Source organism: Brachycentrus maculatus, unplaced genomic scaffold (genome assembly GCF_059751285.1).
Source record: "Brachycentrus maculatus isolate JH-2025_06_01 unplaced genomic scaffold, ASM5975128v1 h1tg000315l, whole genome shotgun sequence".
NCBI lineage: Eukaryota > Metazoa > Arthropoda > Insecta > Trichoptera > Brachycentridae > Brachycentrus > Brachycentrus maculatus.
In genome coordinates, this window is record NW_028281064.1 from 2,977,273 (window position 1) to 2,997,414 (window position 20,142).

The window sequence follows — 20,142 nt, forward strand, 5'->3', positions numbered from 1 at the left end:
TTAGAAATGTTAATTTATAATGACGATTTAGATACCATTTTTGGAATAAAGATTTTATTTTTGCATTATGGCCCTCTAGCATTTAATCAGCGATATGTATACGCTGAATTTGAAGTTACTAATCACAATAAAATAATAAATTACTATTTTATAAATAGTCACGATATGTTGGTCGGGTACCAATTATAGCAAAAAAAGAGGGAACCATCTATTATAATATAGGCAGTTTAGTACTCAAACACAGAAAGATAATCACAGGGAATCACTGCAATAGTAGAATTATCCGAACCCTGAGGTTTTTTCCCCTTTATTTGATTCATATTAATTAGTATTCTTATTGTAGGAATGTAAAGACCCACTCGCTTTAAACGTGCTAAGAAAGGACACCATAACAATGGTTTGATGCGTATTTGGTCAAAAAAATTATATTAATATTATTTATGTATCTAATGTGTAAAGGCAACTACCCGTAACTCAAGTTGCGGCTGTTTGGCTTAACACGGCTTAAAGCATTCTTATAACTGGCCTCTATCATATACAATCACAGATTTTGCTCTATCTCTTTCCTTTACCGAGATATTCAGTATCCAAATAGCCGTAAAATTGTATTAATTTGATACACGTTTTGGCAAAAAGCAATATTATAAGTTAACGATAAACTCGTTTATCTCAAAACTACTGTTATTAATTTGCGGCTATTTGCCCTTGCACATTAAATATAACAAATTGCATTAAAATAAAATAAAAACATTTTTTTTTTGTATATATCCCATATAAACAAGAATGCATTCGTGAAATCGCTGTATACTCATATATGCATACTTTGCCATGAAAAAGACATGATTGAAACCGGTTAGAAAAATAGTACCAAATTAACATAAGTTTAAAACAAAGCTTGTGTCTAAGAATTCTATAATAAATTTATAAAATGTGCCACTAAGTATAAGTAAAATAAATACGTATTAAATACTGTTAAACATACGTATAAATATTATTGCATCCATTTTCATTCACAAAGTTACTTTATAATATCATTCCAATATTTTTTTAAGAAATAATATTACTCAAAATAAATATTAATCCTTCAGTGTCTACTTATTCTGCATTTTTTTAAACATAAAGGGTCCTAAAAAAATTATGGTACATTATTTCGATTTGAGATTTGTTCGGCTTCCTCGACTGTCTCTGGTAGCTTTCGATTTAGCGTTTCCGGTGATGTGAGCATGAGTGCAGCGGAAATGAGACAAGTTCCGGCAAACAGGAAGGAAGGAAGAGCATCGTAATATTCAGCCTAAAAATTAAAAAAGCAAATAAACAGGTGTCATTATTATAAAATTATTGCAATACGGATCGATAACCGCGTTCAGAAAATAAATTAATTTTATCGACTCTTCGCTTTAAATGTGTCTTAACTCGATATGAAACATATCGCTCACTCCTTTCAAGAACGTCATAAATCAAAAATCGTCAATTTCCAGTTGTGCATGTTTTCGGAATGCCCAGATAATGTTCTATATCCCAGCAAAAGCTGCATATTTTTAACTTAATATTTACCCGCTACAGGGCAGAAAGTGTTGTTTTTGCATTATGAAGAAAAGGTATTGTTCAAGTATTTTTTGAAATATACTATTATTTTTCAAATGGAGAAAAAACATTCAGGTTTCACCTAAAAAGATCTGTTGCACAGTAAAAAGTTCAATAAGTGGCTTGATATTTATTTTTAATGCATTGTATTATATTGCTTAACTTTAAAAACGTTCTACTGAATAATCAAGTTTTTTGATTTATGACGTTCTTGAAAGGAGTGAGTGATATGTCGTTCTTCCCTTTATATGAAAGAAGACGGAAGTCTGAGCATCCCCGGGCTAACGACCTGGCATTTTGTAAACCAGGATATCACTATGGATTTTCCTCGAAAGACATCTAGAGGAAGACCAAAAAATGCATGGATGCTACAGAAACATGACATGATTCGAAAGCATGACCTAGGTGATGTTTTATATGATAGAAGGACCTACAACCTGATGACGAAAAGAGCTGACTCTAACAGTCTACAAAGACGATGAGTTGGGATGGAGCAGGGAAGAAAAAGTCGTTCTGTACTAGCGTTCACATTTGCTAAATATACTTCCTTTGTCATTCTCTCGCTATCCATTCGCTCCATACGTCCAAACCACCTTACAGAACTTTGCTTCATCTTATTTGATATCCCTTATTCAGCCTTACATTCCATTCTAATACCTTCATTTGAAAATCTGTCATACATCGATTATTATCCTTATATTCGTCTGAGAGAATGCATTTCAACAGTGTTACCTGTACTTTCATCGTTTTAAAACCAATTTCAAGTTTCGCTTCCATACACCAGTGTCTCAGTACTAGCACTCCTTCGTGAACTACCAGCCAAGCTTCCATGGACATATTTTTATTTACAATCACTCTATTCAAAGTATTATGAAATACGTAAGTACATAATTACGCGGTTCGTAACAAATGGACGATTTAAGTTCAAATATGTGTGAAAATAAGGCAGTGTGTCAACGAGGCACTATACATGTTATATAAACAGACGTCGAAAGACGTCAGAGGTACCTAATACCTGATCAATATTCGTAAGGCACAATCCTTTTGTGTTCCAACTACCACCTTAAAATGACTTAAGAACTTAGGGGTTTTAATTAAGTTATTATGTAATTCTCAAGACAAGATTATCGTACGCAGTAATACCGAACCTAATGTAAATAATTCTTTTTAATTGGAAACGAAAATCGCATTGGAGATGGGTTGGTTACTAGGGATGTGCATTTAATATAGGCAGAATGCCAGTGCCTACAGTACCATACTAAGTAGTCCCTACATTACCTTACTGCCTACCCTGCCTACCTTACTTGCCTACCGTGATCGAAAACTTTGTGTTCACCACTGTTGGTAACCAACATTTTGATGTTAACTTTCAAACATCCATTTCTCACCTCTCAAAATTGTATATTCAGTCATTTAAAGAATTTCTTCAATGACGATCATGCCAAAATGCATATGGACTATAGATCTTTATACCATATAAACGTATAATTAATATTTTACTGTTGATAAAAAAAATACTACTACTACTACTACCATCACGCCGTTTCCCCTCAGGGGTAGGCAGAAAGGATGGAACGCCACACTCTTCTGTCCTGACATAAGTACACTCCTCGCCTTCTTCACATCCATACATTTAGTCATACATGCCCGCCGATTACGCAGACTTTTGACACCACTATACTTTAGGTCCTGATTGATCTGATCGTGCCAAGTCTTTTTCGGTCGTCTTCGATCTGTTTTCCTGCTCACATTCGCCACAAATATTTTCTTAGTCATTCTCTCGTTATCCGTTCGCTCCACATGTCCATACTACCGTAAATAACTCTTCCTAATCTTTTCAATTATTCCTTGTTCAGCCTTAAATTCCTTAATACATACAAAAATAAGTTTAACATAAATACGTAGATGAAAAGAAAACTGTATATTTTAATTATTAAAATGAAACACTGATTTTTAGGGTCTACTAAGTTGTCTGTTTTATTTTAGAAAAATTTAAAATTAAAAATCCGTGACAATTGTTTCGCCTTGATAGGGCATTACCAAACTATTGTAGTGTGATAATGCCTTATCAAAGCGAAACAAATAACGGTAATTAGTATTTAAAATTATATTAATACATATATATAATGTATACAACTTAGTAGACCTTAAAAATCATTACTTGTTTTTCATATTTAAAACATAAATAATAGAGTTCTACAAATTAAACGCCAAATCAATTGATAAATGTAAACCCTACAATACGACAGATGATTTAAAATATTAAAATCATATTCGGCGTTGCGAAATAGTTCATAATATCTCTCAAATATCCTTCTTTCCCACCGTTTATTTAGCTAAATTCACAGTTGCACAATTGAAATCAAAAAGGTTCGTCAGTTAATAAACAAACCCAATCAGCGAAAGGAATTAATCCTCAATATTTTTAAAATTATTATTTAGTTCAAGTATAGATGCACGAATCAATAATCCGATATTTGACATTGATTGGACCAATTTGCACTAGAGATTTATCCTAATAAAAAAATCGCACAATACATTTCTTTTCAACGATAAGTCACGGCTAAATCGTGATTTAAAGTGCTCTATTTCATCAAATCGTGATACTAATGTAGATATCTTGGTGCAATTTTTGAAATCTCCTTTCGTCTGCAAACAGTACGAGCGTGATTTGCGAATTAAACCTGATCCGAAATTTTGACAGTAATTAGTCAATAATTATTGAGTAACTTTCAGGTAATAAATCAATATAATGCTATGGTTCCCAAGTTCTAATATTAAACACATTTATTTTATTTTCTTAACGTAGAGAAAAAATATGGAAACCTGGGTATTTGCTGGGCTTACAATCTGTCATAGGCAGGGGCGTGCATTCCATAAAGGCAGAAAAGCAGTGCCTTTCCTAACCTACATAAAAACGCAACCAGTACCTACCCTACCTTACTAAGTAGTACCTAGCTTACCTTACTATCTACCTCCACTGCCTACCCTAGTAAGGAGTAGCTTACCTTACTACCTGCCTCTACTGCCTACCCTAGTAAGTTGTACCTAGCTTACCTTACTACCTACCTCTACTGCCTACCCTATTTAATCACCTGTGCGCGCCACTGGTTATAGACTGGTTTAAATGATCACTTTGTACACGTGTAACATTCACCATTCTACACATTTTGAATTTAACACGTGTAAAAAGTGATCATTTAAACCTGCCTATGATCGGTCGCAAACCCAGCTAATACCCACACTTCCATATTTCACTTCTATATTAATATGAATATGTTGAGATATTGATATAAATATGTTTTATATTTCATTAGTCACACGTGTATAAACTGATCACAAAACCAGCCTATGGCAGGTCGTGAGCCCCGTAAATATTCAGACTTTCATATTCTTCTTCATCTATCATAAGATGTCAAAATGTCAACTGTTAAACTAAGAATGGTATCTGGTAACCCCTTTGACTAAACAAAATTTAATCAAAATTTCTAGGTACGCAATAAATTATGAGGAGTTAGAATTAAAATATTTTTAACATGATAACATCTCATTCAATGTTTAATCACTTTTTAAACAGTCAAAAATAATAAATGCCATATTTTACCAGCAATGGTGTCTGTGGAGCTAGAATTGACCCAAGCCTGCCAATCATGGAGCATGCCGCCAGTAGAGAATGCCTTAGCTGAGTTGGAAACAGTTCTGAAGTGTATAGGTAAACTGAACCGAAAGCTAAGGTCACGAAAAACTTTCCAACAAAATAGGCTACTAATGACAACCAGGAAAGATCTGCAATGGAAAAAAAGGAAACATTTTTAAAGGTGACAATATTGGGAAAATTTTGACTAAATACTGCTAAATAAAAATGTTAATTGAAGCGGAAATGCATGTTTACAAGAACTCTCCAGCTAAATTAAAATTTTAATTTAAGTTAAACTAAACGTGTTAAATTAAACGTGTTTCGATGCATTCTGCATCATTTTCATACACCGTATGTGAAGTTAAGTCCAAATTTAATCGTTTTGTCTATGGGTCGTTGAAATGAAGAGGGGGTAGGAGCTGTGTAATTCTTATTATTATTCATATTTTTTTTATCAGTGGGAACATAGACAATACCATCCTTCAACGTACTACAGATACAACTCTAAAATTAAGAATTAACTTCACGTATGGTATTTGAAAATGATGCGGAGTGCATCGAAACAAGTATCACAATAGATTTTAAGAAAAAGTGGTAAGTACCTAGTAAAACTTAAATGATTAAATATGTGGTACTATTAAATATTAATAGTACCACAGAATGCCAAATCAATTAATGAAATTTAGTTAAATTTACTGAAATGGAATGGAAATGAAATGGATTTAAACATAATTATAAAATTATGATTGATTTGGAGTTTAATTTGTAGAACTCCATTTTAAATTATGTATTAAATTTTAAATCAAACATCGATTTTTTGAGTGTACTAAGTTGTATTTTATTGTTTAAAAAACACATTAAAAATCAATATTGTGACAATTGTTTCGCCTAGTTATGACATTCGTTTGAAAATGCCATAACTAGGTGTTTTTAAACAATAAAATACAAATACTTCAAAATCATTATCAAACACTGAATACATGGTATTGATGATGATGATGATATTGAAAAATCTTGATTGATGTTATATATTGTTTTATTTTTAGGGATCAACCTCATTAATTTATTATTTGCTTTACACATTCACTATCATTTTTAAGATATATAAACAGATATGTTATGAATCATTGTACATAAGAGGCAGGGAAAATTTTCTAAGGCAACTAAAAAATATAAAAAAGACCTAGTAGATAAAATACCATAATTGTTTATTAAACATTTCTCTTAATGAGATACGTAAGTATCAAGTACAAAATTGATTCAAATATTAAATAGACGCCTTCTTACCTTCAGGTATGAATGGGAAAGATACCAGACAGAGCCCTCCAAGTAAAAAGGACGTAAATATAGTCTTCTTCCTGCCAAGGTATGTCAATCCATAATATGCCATTATGTGAGATGGTATTTCAGTGGTAGCAGATATTATAAAGTTCGCAAAGTTGTTTCCCTTCAGAACCGTTGAATTAATTGAGAGTCCATAGAAACAGAACGTACAGGTAATCCACCATACCGACGCCTTCAATACCCTCAGTATTAAGATTTTAGACCTCAAGACAAGTCGTAGAGGAGATTCTCGCTTCCGCAACGCCTCGTCGCTTTTACCGTCATCATTTATGGAATGGAAATTAAATTTGTCTGCATTTGCCGCATTAAACCTGAGGTTTTCCAAGGCCTTTTCAGGGATTTCCTTTTTATTTTCTTTAGCCACTTTTGTGAGCAAGTCGATGACTTCCTGGTATCTGTATTTTGAGAGCAGCCATCGCACGCTCTCGTCGGATATCCAGTAAAAAATGAATATGAATAGAGACGGTGCGTAAATGACTTGTAGATAAGTTCTCCAGTAAGGGATGCCCCAAGCAATGGCTCCCATTAGCATCTGGCCAATAGCGAAGTAAACGTTGATAAGGGATGTTGCAGCTACCCTTGTGGAAGGAGTGAGAATTTCCAAGGCTGAAATAATAAAAAATATAAAAAAACAGACGCTAAGTATTTATTCTTCTTCTTCAAACCCTCATCCGCACCTGATGGTGCATAGGGCACTGCATTATATAATCGCAGTGTTATCTTAATCATTAACACATCAAGGAAAATGAATCAACCGTCCGCTTCAGGCACCAGTCCAGGGTAGCATTGAATAAATATTAGAGTGAAAAAATCAATTATATTTATTTGACCCCCCCTCTGGGAATCGTTCCCGGAACCTCCAGAACTTTAGCCATTAGAATAAAGATAATGTTATACACTGTGACATTTAGTATACAATAATATGACTCATATATCGACATATAGTAAACCCCCCTATAACACTGAGATAGGTACCGCGTTATCGGAGGGGATGTTATGGGAAAGTTTTTAAATGGCATTTCAATTTTAAACGATTCATTACGGGTTGGGCTGTGGTCCCGTAGTTAGCGTCACGGACTCTTAAGTCAAAGTTTTTTTGGTTCGAACCCCTCTCCCGCAATTTGATACCTATTTCTATTAATGAGCCGCTTAGGCTCACAGAAATAGTATGAAATTGATGATAATAAAAACACAAATATTTCTCTTAAAAAAAAATTAAAACATCAACTCCTTATACAATTCCCTAAGATAAAGGAGTACCTATGTCAACACTTTAGGGCGGTTTACTGTACTTTCAGTATATATGGTAAGTAAAGAAAAATTACGAAGACCTTAACCACATATTCTTTGTTTGCCCAATAAATGACCAAATGCCATTTTTTTTTTAATCTCTGGCCCCGCTTTTTCCCCTCCCTACAGATATCCATCTCATCCAGGCGAGCAGGAACCCAATTATGTACAGACTGTTAGTTGTTTTTTTTTTTTTAATTAAATGGAATTAATTTGTAGTTTAATAATAAGTCTATCATATTTTTTAATTATGAATTCAATTAACTTGACATTGGCAAATGCAATGTATTTCATGTGCAAAGCCATTCTATATTTTAAAAAAAATTACCTAAAATATAAGCTGATGTGAATACTCCTGACCCAAATGTAGGCTCGATCAACTCGAAGGCAAGAAACATCCCATAGTTGACTGAAAGGGACTTTATGATACCAAGGACTCCTTCCAGCATAGACGAGACGATGAGTCCACTCTTCCTGCCGAACTTATCTGAGAAGGCTCCAATCAAGGGGAGAGCAAATAATGTACCGAGACTGTGCATGGTACCGATGAGAGTCCTCTTCCATCCTTCGCACGGAATATCTGCCTAGAAATCAGTACAAAGCGATTTTTTTATTTATTTAATGTAGTTACATTTTTAAGTACAACATGATTATAACCCTTATCCGCACCCAATGGTGCATAGGGCACTGCATCGAATTGACGCAGTGTTATCTTGATCATTACTTACACGAAGGCAAGGTGATCACTCTTGCGCTTCAGGAACTAGTCCAGTCCTTACCCCCCTTGGGAATCGAACCCGGGACCTCCAGAACGGTAGCCGAGAGTGCTGACCATTACACTACGGAGGCGGACAAAAAAATGAATATTGGAAAATGAATATATAAATAAAAAATATTTTTTGCTTTTCTTGATTATTTATGGTCGTCATATAACACATTTTATAATTTATCGCCTTATATTTGCGGTGTCCACCTGATTTTAGGTTAGTTTTACAAATCGTGACAGAAAAAGATTCATATCTTTATAAATTTCACGTTTTCTAAAGCCTAACTGTGATACAAATTGGTTTATTTAGCTAATAACTAGTTTAGTCGGCAGAAACTCTATTATTACGTAAAATGGCGTGTTTATCGACGTAAATGCAAACTTATATAATAATGACACCACACAATATAAAGGCAAATTTTATTTTACCCATAACACTAAGGGGATATTCGCAAACTCTGGATTATCTCCAAATACATTCTCTCACAATACATTTTCTTCTTCATCTTTGATGTGATGTCAAAAAATAATTTGAAAAATAACTCCTCCAATTCGCATTGGAAGGGACAAGGTAGAAAGTGATTTAATTGAAGTCCAGGTGTATTTTTTTTATTGTAAAACCGTTGTGCTGTAAATTATTATTGTATCTCCTGTATGCAATGTATAAACTCTTATAATTAAAAAAAAACAAACAAATAAAATAATAATAAAAAATAAAAAATACAAAAAATGTATTAACATGTTAGTATTTCGGCTTAACACAGGCCATGCCTAAAGAGCAATAATACATATAGTAAATGTATCTATGAAATAAATATGTATCTATGTATGTATGAAATAAATAAATAAATAAATATAATAATAATAAAACCCTTACCCGCACCCCAATGGTGCATAGGGCACTGCGTCATATAAACGCAGTGTTATCTTGGAAAGGAAAGGTGATCAGCCCTCCGCTTCCGGTACCAGTCCATGGTAATATTGAATAAATACAGTGAAAAAATCACTCATATTTATTTTACCCCCCCTGGGAATCGAACCCGGATCCTCCAGAACGGTAGCCGAGCGTGCTGACCATTACACTAAGGAGGCGGACAAAAAAAAAAAAAATAAAATAAAATAATTGGAGATAATCCAGATTTGTGAACAAGTATTTGGATACACTCAAAATGTTGTATGTTTCTGTTACCTCCTCGACGAAAGTGTTTTGTTCCGCGAATACGTAGCCCTCACATTTGACTTTCTTGGAGTTATCGAACAGGCTAGCTGGACATTCAGTTTCCTCGTAATGACTCCAGCTGGAGTTGGTTACTGCTGCACCATACCTGGAACATTTTTCTCCCACTTTTATAGCATTGGGTAGCCAGGCTGTATCGTATACATTGTCATTACCATCGCATTCAGGTATCCGGCATCTGCAAACAAAGAAAATATATAAGATTTTAAAAACCAAGTCTGAAAACTAAGAAAATATTTAAGATTTTAATTTGTATTTACAGTAAAACCTCGTTATAACGGACTAATGGGGGAAGGGGGTGACCGTTAAAGCCGGAAGTCCGTTATATAAAAATAGGTTAAAAATATTTTTTATTTTAATTTGAACACTTTTTAGATAAGTATATGTAAAGAAACAATAATCTATTTACTGTCTTCGGACACGCGTCGTGAAGTTATATTGCTGTTTGATATCGACACGCTTGCTTTCGGTAATCCTGCTTATATATATACACACACACACACACACACACATTTATATATATATATATATATATATATATATATATATATATATATATATATATATATATATATATATATATATATATATAAATATATATATATATACATATATATATATATATATATATATATATATATATATATATATATATATATATATATATATATATTTATTTATTTATTTTTTATTATTAAAATACGATTACCATCAACCTGATACAAAAAATACATTTACTTAAAAGCTGATACTAAAACAGGTTCGCTGTAATAAACAAATAAGTTTTGTTACTAAACAAAAAAAACTAGTCTCAAACTTATTATATATATTCAAAATTTGGAACTAATTGCTATAAATAATTACTAGATACATATTTTTATAGCAATTACTATAAGATAATAATTTGAATATCTAAGATAATAAATATGTAATTCCCTATTCTTATTATGTGAAATCATTATCTGCATTATGATTCAATTAAATGCTTTTTATTAAATTATTCGTAACCTTCCGACGTAGGTAGAAGACAAAATAATTTAATTTTTGTATTAGGAAAATAAAAAAATTAAAACCTGAAACGGATGCAACAAATAAAGAAACACAAGGTACCAAGAAGGAACAATGTGACAAAATGACGAGTAGGTATATTATGTGTGTGGTGAGTGTCAAACGTAGAATTAACACAGGCTTCCGAAATTTTAGGACCCCAAAGCTTTTAGGATGTAATTTATGATAATTTTTGACATTTGGTATTTTTTTTATACTTACTTCAAAATAAAGAAACTGAAAAAAGTAAAACTATAAAGTGTGATATTTTCAATTCCCCGTCACAAATTTTTGGAAAAAATTGGTTTATGATCAACCTTTATATGTTGGTATTATGTAACTACGTATTTAATTATATATTTCCTAATGATTCGAAATTGAAGGTTAACAAATTTGAATTACGTGTTATGTTTATATATATATATATATATATATATATATATATATATATATATATATATATGTATATATAAATATATATATATATATATATATATAAATATATATATATATATATATATGTTTATATGTATATATATATATATATATATATATATATATATATATATATATATATATATATATATATATACATATATATATATATATATATATATATATATATATATATATATATATATATATATATATTTATATATATATATATATATATACTTATGTATGATATACATTTTTTATTGATGCAGTATCTTGTGTACCATTGATAACAGCATATCTTGCATGTTAAATTTCAGTTAAAATGACAGTGAAATAATATAATACAACAATTATAATGTGTTGGGTTATAGTCCTGTGGTTACTATCGTAGAGTCAGATTTTCTGGATTCGATCTCACCCTACCACAAGTTGATACTTATTTTAACAATGAGCCATAAAAAGGGCTCAATAAATGGCTTATAAAAATAGTAAGAAATATATTTGGGTATTTGTGCATTTGCCTAAATCGAGTAGATCACATCTGGATTTTTTATGTTACACATATCGTTCACTCCTTTCAACAACGTCATATATCAAACATCGGCAATTTTCAGTTGTGCATGTTTTCGGAATGTCCAGAAAATGTAATATATCCCAGCAAAAGTGGCATATTTTTAACTTAATATTTACCCGCTACAGGGCAGAAAGTGTTGTTTTTGCATTTTGAAGAAAAGGTATGGTTTAATTATTTTTTAAATATAAGTACTTAATATTTTTCAAATGGAGAAAAAACTTTTAGGTTTTGCCTAAAAAGATCTGTTGCACATTAAAAAGTGGCTTGATATTTTTTTTTAAAACATTTTATAATATTTTTAAACTTTAAAAACCATCTCCTGAAAATCAAGTTTTTTTTATATATGACGTTGTTAAAAGGAGTGAGCGATATGTAAATTATAAAAGTATAGTGGTTTTGTGATTTTTAATTTGGTATGATTATTTAGATTATTATTTTTATTTTTTATGTTAAATAACTTGATAGTTATTATAATTTTTTAGTGACAAGATTTTCGTTCATTTCTTATACCCATGTATAGTCATTGTAGTGTTTATGAGATAAGCAAATGGAATAAATATTTAATCTTCTGTTTGTTTGTTGAAATTACACTCGGGACTAATCCAGGACATACAACTAACGTACATAACAGGATACAGAAACTTACGACTCGGACAATTCTCAAGTTTGTCTCTGCGTATGAGTGATTCGGCGAATTCGTAAATTGAAACACCACAATGTTGCATTGTGTTATTGTACTGTCCATTATAATACGTAATAGTCAACGTCCGACCTCGTTATTGAATCGTATTGCTCTTGAAATTTGTATACAATGCCCAGATAATACTACTTCTTATCCTACACTACGCACTGAGAATAATGCATTATCAATTATATTTTAGTGTGACAATCAAAATTCTGTGGAGACTGAAATTTAATTTTAAAATAAAAACTAACTAACTAAACGTCACACGCTTCTCCCTGAGGGTCGACAGAGAGAATAGAACGCCATTTCTTATAAATTAAAAAAGGTTTAACATTTTAAAAATATTTGGCAATATAATTTTACAAATTGTATATATTAAAAGCAATGTTGGCTTTGTGCTTTGGTTATGTAACACTCTCCTTATCATTAATTTAAAGTGGTATAACACAAAGTAAACGATGAATGATAAAGAGAGTTTTATATACAACATTTTGAGTGTGTCCAAATACTTGTTCACAATATCTGGAAATCAAAATCTAGTGAAGTTCTAGTGATTCAAGAACAAGGTTTCTAAATTGGTTCATATATATAGAACTTCTTAGAATTTGAGTAGTGTGGTTGTCAATAATGGGTAGAATTGGTGAATGTTACACGTGTTAAGTGATCACTTAAACCAGCCGATATGACGGTCGTCAGCCCCGTAAATGCCCAGACTTCCATATTCTTCTTCATCTTTGATGAGATGTCAAAAAATAATATGAGTTTTTTGTAATTTAATCATTGATGAGATGTCAAAAAATAATATAATTTGGCATGTTTTCAATTTTATGTAGATTACTGATAAAATCGCAATTCTGGTGATCTATTATGCAATTAACGATAATTCAGGTTATTGCGCAGGTAAATTACTGATATATTAGATAAAAATAAAATAAAAGATCGATTGATGTCTAAAATGTCAAATATGTTATTTATTTATTTTGATAAATAAAATAATGAGGAATAAAATAATATTATTTAAAAAAATTTGTTAAACGTGAGTCCCATTTGAATCCTCTGCCACATATATGAGTAAGGTCCGTGTAACTTTCAACCAAGCCTTTAACACGTAAATTAAATACGGAAAAATTTCATCGGTACCTGTCTATATTACAATCAAAAGATTACTATTATTACTATTATTACTATTATTATTCTTTCCCCCTATCCTTATTTATAGAACAATTTTATATTTTATATTTTAGTTATTATACAGACCTGAATGATGGAAGTTTAGCTTCTGAAACATGTAGTCTATAATTAAACTCAAGTGGTAAAAAACGAAGTGTTTTCTTTAATTATTGTAACATGTCTTACCACAAAGTTAATGCCGAAACAATAAATAAAATAAAAGATTACTTTATGAACTAGGTACGCCCGTCCCGAATTGCTGCGGATCAGTTTAATTCAACGAGAGAAAAAGAAAAGAGAAAGCACACATTTCTAAACGGGTATACAATATTTTTTATATTGTTTTTTATATTTTTTAATATTGCAAGTGTTGTTATTACGTTATCAGATGGCGCTGCCATGTCAGAAAAATGTTTTTATAGGCATGTTCTTACGTTTCACAGACAAATATACCTGTCATAGGTAGGTACATGCAACGTTGTGTCGAAAAATCAAAGTAATCGCTACTTAATAAGCAAAATGGAAATTTTTAATTTTAAACATATTAACATTTATATTTTTGTTTTTATTTACAAGTAGAATTATAGATTTAAACACGAGCATATTTTATTGAAACGTTGTCAAGATTTCAAAGCAATCGGAGTGTTACTTTACCATAGGAGATTTAAGAATTTAAACGAACGACCATTTTCCTTTTTTTATACATATATATGTCGAGAAAGGAATGTAAGGCTGGACGAGGAATAATTGAAAAGATTAGAAAGAGCTCTTTGCGGTGGTATGGACATGTGGAGCGAATGGATAGCGAGAGAATGACTAAGAAAATATATGTGGCGAATGTGAGAGGGAAAACAGAAAACGACCGAAAAAGACTTGACCGAATCAGAACCTAAAATCTGGCGGTGTCAAAAGTCTGCGTAATCGGAGGGCATGTATGACTAGATGTATGGATGTGAAGGAGGCTAGGAGTGTATGTCAGGACAGAAGAGTGTGGCGTTCCATCCTCTCTGCCTACCCCTGCGGGGAAACGGCGTGATGGTAGTAGTAGTAGTAGTTTATGTCGAGAAATGTACATACATTCAATGTGCAATGGTTGTTTTTTCAATAAACTTGACATGTTATTATAGACAGTTACTGTTTGATTTTATAGTATAATTTATAATGAGTATGACCTTCCTGGCATATAATTTCATATCGACAATATTCTGCTAAAGTGCATGTAAATTACAGATACAAAATTATTATTCATACTTTTTTTTGATATCTTAACATAGATGAAGAAGAATGTGAAAGTCTGGGTACTTACAGGGCTTACGACCGTCATAAGCTGGTTAATGTGATCATACGCACGTGTGACATTCACCGATTCTACATACCGATTCACTACCACAATATTAAAATTCTTGGGAATTCTATATACATGGTTCAATTTCGAAAAACAGTGCTTGAATCACTAGAATTTCACTAGAGACATTTATTGGTAATATGAAAAAAGCTTTTTATTAAGCAGAAACTTTTTAATTTGTATGTGAGGTCCAAATCTTGGATAATATTCACATACATCGCTCACTCCTTTCAAGAACGTCATAAATAAAAAAAACTTGATTTTTCAGGAGAACGTTTTTAAAGTTTAAAAACATAACACAATGTGTTAAAAATAAATATCAAGCCACTTATTGAACTTTTTACTGTACAACAGACCTTTTTAGGTAAAACCTGAAAGTTTTTTCTCTATTTGAAAAATACTTAGTATATTTAAAAAAAAAATTAAACAATACCTTTTCTTCAAAATGCAAAAACAACACTTTCTGCCATTTAGCGAGTAAACATATGCCGCTTTTGCAGGGATATAGTACATTTTCTGGGCATTTCGAAAACATGTTCAACTGAAAATTGACGATTTGATTTATGATTTTGATTTATGACGTTCTTGAAAGGAGTGAGCGACATGAGAAACGCTAGAGCATACCATTTTCATTTTATTATTTTAGCTTGCAATTCAACTAGTTATTTTTTTTACAACATTTTGAGTGTGTCCAAATACTTGTTTCTGGATCACCTCCAATCTGGATTATCTCCAATAAAGAGTTTTTTTTTATTTTTTTATTCTTATTTCATTTAGGTATCACATTATTATAATCGTATTTCAATGAACAAGATATGAGTAAAAATACCACTGAAACATTTAAATGTGATTTAAAGATTATGTATCTTTAAAGATAATTTATTGAATTGGATTTTCCGAAAACGTTTTTCTTGTTAGCTCAAGTGGCCGGATGTAAAAATTGATCGAAAACAAATTTCGAATTGAATATCAAATCATAATCATATACTTTGAATTGTTTTGAAAATATTAAAATACAAAGTAATAAAAAATACTAAAGCTTGAAATTAAATAAATTTAATATTTGTTTAAACTTCTCATCTCTCCCATGCATTTAAACCCTTATCCGCACCCGATGGTGCATAGGGCACTGCATAATACAAACGCGGTGTTATTTTGATCGTCCACATATGACGGAAAGGTGATCAGCTCTCCAATTCAGGTACTAACTAGTCCAGGGTGAAATTGAATAAATATTATAATGAAAAATTAACTTATTTTCACACTTTTATATATATCACTTATGTATCTATAGATACATAATTTAAAACAATAAATAAAAAACAAGCCCTATTTACGTTATGTATTGAAGCAATTAAAATCATTGTCATCAAAATTAAAATGTAATCGATGTAGTTTCCAATCATCTATACATATAAACGCAGCTTTGCCATATTCGATTAGTAGGTACAATGATATGATTGATTAATGAGATCGAGCGATTTGTTGTGAAGAATATGCAAGGACGTGGCTTTTCTCTTACTTATGAAAAGAGAATATTACATAATAAATCTTGAATAACATGGATGTTTGGATAACCTTTATCAAAAGCCGTTCCGTATGAAATAATATATATATATATATATATATATATATATATATATATATATATATATATATATATATAAATATATTAATATATTAATATAATAAATCCCTAACCGCACACCAATGGTGCATAGGGCACTGCTTCATATAAACGCAGTGTTATCTCGATCGATTACACATGAAGGAAAGGTGATCAGCCCTCCGCTTCAGGTACCAGTCCAGGGTAATATTGAATGAATATTGCAGTGAAAGAATCACTTTTATTTATTTGACCTCCCCTGGGAATCGAGCCCAGGACCTCCAGAACGGTAGCCGAGCATGCTGACCATTACACTACGGAGGCGGACAAACATATATATATATATATATATATATATATATATATATATATATATATATATATATATATATATATATATATATATATATATATATATATATATATATATATATATATATATATATATATCGGTAGTGTAATGGCAAAGGGGTATATCTGTAAAATTTTTCATTTTCAAGTATGTTCCACAAAATGTCTAAAATAGTGTATTCCATAATCTGGCAAAAGGATATACCTGTAGTCGCAATACTTATTTAGTTTATTAAGATATGTACATATAAAAATACATAAAACAAATGGTTGATTTAATTTCACAAGTTTGTTTTTGCTCTCCTGCAAAATTTGGTCCAAGACAGATATATATACATATATACATAAATAAGGATTTTAACAGTAAAACATTAGCAGAGAATGGAATTGGATTGGTAGATATCGTAATTTGATGTTACCATATAAATTAAATTACCAAATCTTCTTAAGTATTTCACCAATTTCTTTTATAGTTTGACGTAAAGTTGCATTTGAAAATGGGTGTGTTTTAACATATATTTTTTCATTGTTGTTTCATTGATTTCAAACATTTTCATCGATTAAATTTCTTTTTTTTTATGTACTTCCCATATTTTTATATTTAACCAGATTGAGGCACAGTCACGCTTAGCCAGGTCCAGCTAGTCTAAAATAAAATAAGTTTTACATGGTAAATATCACTATTTCTTAAAATCTATTGTATCATGTATTTCGATGCATTCCGCATCATTTTCAAACACCGTTTAAACGTTACGGAATGCAACGAAACTCGTGTAATAGTTGACTATAGGAAATAATGATATTTACCAAGTAAAACTCAAATACATATTACTACAAAGGACTGCCGAATAAAAAAATAAATCAAAATAAACTAGGGCACATTATTACGAGGGAACTTGCTAAGCAAGACTAGTTAATATGACCTATGTAAACTCTTTAAAACTGATAAAATGGACGTGTTACATTAAAATTGAGTCATAATTTGCACATTTTTGTCTGTTTTCTCATATTTTACAGAATTTTTCCCGTATCAATCTGCTATCGCCGACTTTTATATGTTTCATTCCCTTCCAAAAAAGGGGAATCAATCAAGAAATACTAAAAAAAACTGAAATAAGTAAAATAGTTGAAAAATGACTCTACGAAAGTTTTGCTTCATAAGACAAACAGTTTTTGTGGCATGGTATTCATAACCTATCTGAAAGATGAAGAAAGTATGTGGAAGCCGATGGCCAGTATTTTGAATGAGCAAAAAACAAAATTCCCTTGAAAATAACGTGTTTTCTTTACCATGAAAACCGGCAAAAACGTTTGCATACACCTAGTATACTTTATGCTCGCACAACTTCAAGCCTGCAAGTAGATTTATATTTTTAATTTTAATTTCGAATTTTTGATGAGTAAAAAGGTATTTTTTCGCCTCCGCAGTGTAATGGTCAGCACGCTTGGCTACCGTTCTGGAGGTCCCGGGTTCGATTCCCAGGGGGGGTCAAATAAATATAAGTGATTTTTCACTGTCATATTTATTCAATACTACCCTGGACTGGTACCTGAAGCGGAGGGCTGATCACCTTTCCTTCATGTGTAAACGATCAAGATAACACTGCGTTTATATGACGCAGTGCCCTGTGCACTATTGGGGTGCGGATAAGGGTTTTATTATTATTATTATTAAAAAGGTATCAAGATTCGTATCGCACTACAAAGAGACCATAAACCCTTACATTTCTGCATACATTATAGGACACATGATGATCATAGAACATTAATATTTTGTACAATTTTTAATTCGATATAATCAATCAAAAGGTAATAACAATAAAAACAATCAATTCAGACGTCAATCGAATTATGACGTATATCAAAAATCTTGATTACCTGTATGCGACGTCTGGTGTGGTGAATATATAATTACTTGCGTGCAAGGAACAAAGTACCACTGGAATTAAGGTCCATAAAAAATGCTTTATCTGGTACTTTCCAACATGTCCAATGTCCTCTATAATACTATCCAGATCAACATCTGCCGGCTTCATCTTAGTTCAAATATAATAACACTCTAAAATTATAACAAACACAAAACTGTCTCACTCAATTATCATGTAAACAATAAACCAAAACGGTAAATTATGTTAAGTGAATTGTAGTTTTTAAATGTGTCAATATAAAATTACGCAAAGATTTCTGCAGTTATCTCAAAACTTTACGACATATTTATTTATATATTTTAATGTCACGGTCTCATTTTTTTATTATTATTTAATTCGTATTATGTTCACTGCGTTACTTTTTCATTGATACTGTTAGATTGAGTGCTGGATGAGCAGTGGCTGTAATCACGACTGGACACATACTAAAGTCACTAAAGAAACAATAACAAATTACTTCAAGACCTAAAGAATCAATGACTTGGATGATAGATAAGAAGAAGGTAAGAATTATAAAACAGAACACGCACCTACGCCTCACGGTCAAGATCACGATTGGACAAAATTGCTACCGGACTGAATAATAAATTATTTTCAATCAAACGTGAATAAATTATGATAGTTTTGTAATCTGCAATTAATTGTATTGTTATACACGAGTAATAACCGATACAGGCTGGTACATTTTTTCCTCTATCGACAGGTAAAGGACATATTTTTTTAGACGTTTAATCACCGTTAAACAATTATAATATTACAATTTATATTTGAAGCAATAACTTTGTGAATTTTCATTTTAAAATTAAAATAAAACTTTGTTTTAAAATCACTATAAATGATTTTAAAACAATGTTTAATTTTAATTATAATCTTGTTTGTTCAATATATCTAGAAGTTTAAGGAGTTAATAAGTGTGATTATCAATCATGGATAGAATTGGTGAATATTTCACGCGTGTAAAAAGAACACTTAAACCTCCTCCTTAAGTTTTTCCCTCTACCTCCCTAAACTCCCTTTTTCCTTTGCCCTCCTTGTTATCATCTTTTGCAACTTATGTTTTTTTAAATGTCTAATTGTAATTTTTTTTTAAGTACTACATATCTACTCTCCGATTGCAAACAGCTAATATATGGTATCAGA

The 20,142-nt window shown here is 31.2% G+C and overlaps 1 protein-coding gene across 1 annotated transcript; it reads right to left on the minus strand.

The window, feature by feature from the left end:
- Positions 1-750: 750 nt before the first annotated feature.
- LOC148304491 (organic cation transporter protein-like) lies at positions 751-19,559 on the minus strand. The gene is made up of 6 exons (XM_088268196.1): positions 18,953-19,559; positions 9,811-10,036; positions 8,184-8,439; positions 6,509-7,171; positions 5,189-5,370; positions 751-1,291 (listed from the first exon to the last, which is right to left on the minus strand). Exons 1-6 carry the CDS (start codon positions 19,108-19,110, stop codon positions 1,136-1,138), a joined length of 1,641 nt encoding a protein of 546 aa, XP_088124322.1. The 5' UTR covers positions 19,111-19,559; the 3' UTR covers positions 751-1,135.
- Between the last annotated feature and the right edge of the window lie 583 nt (positions 19,560-20,142).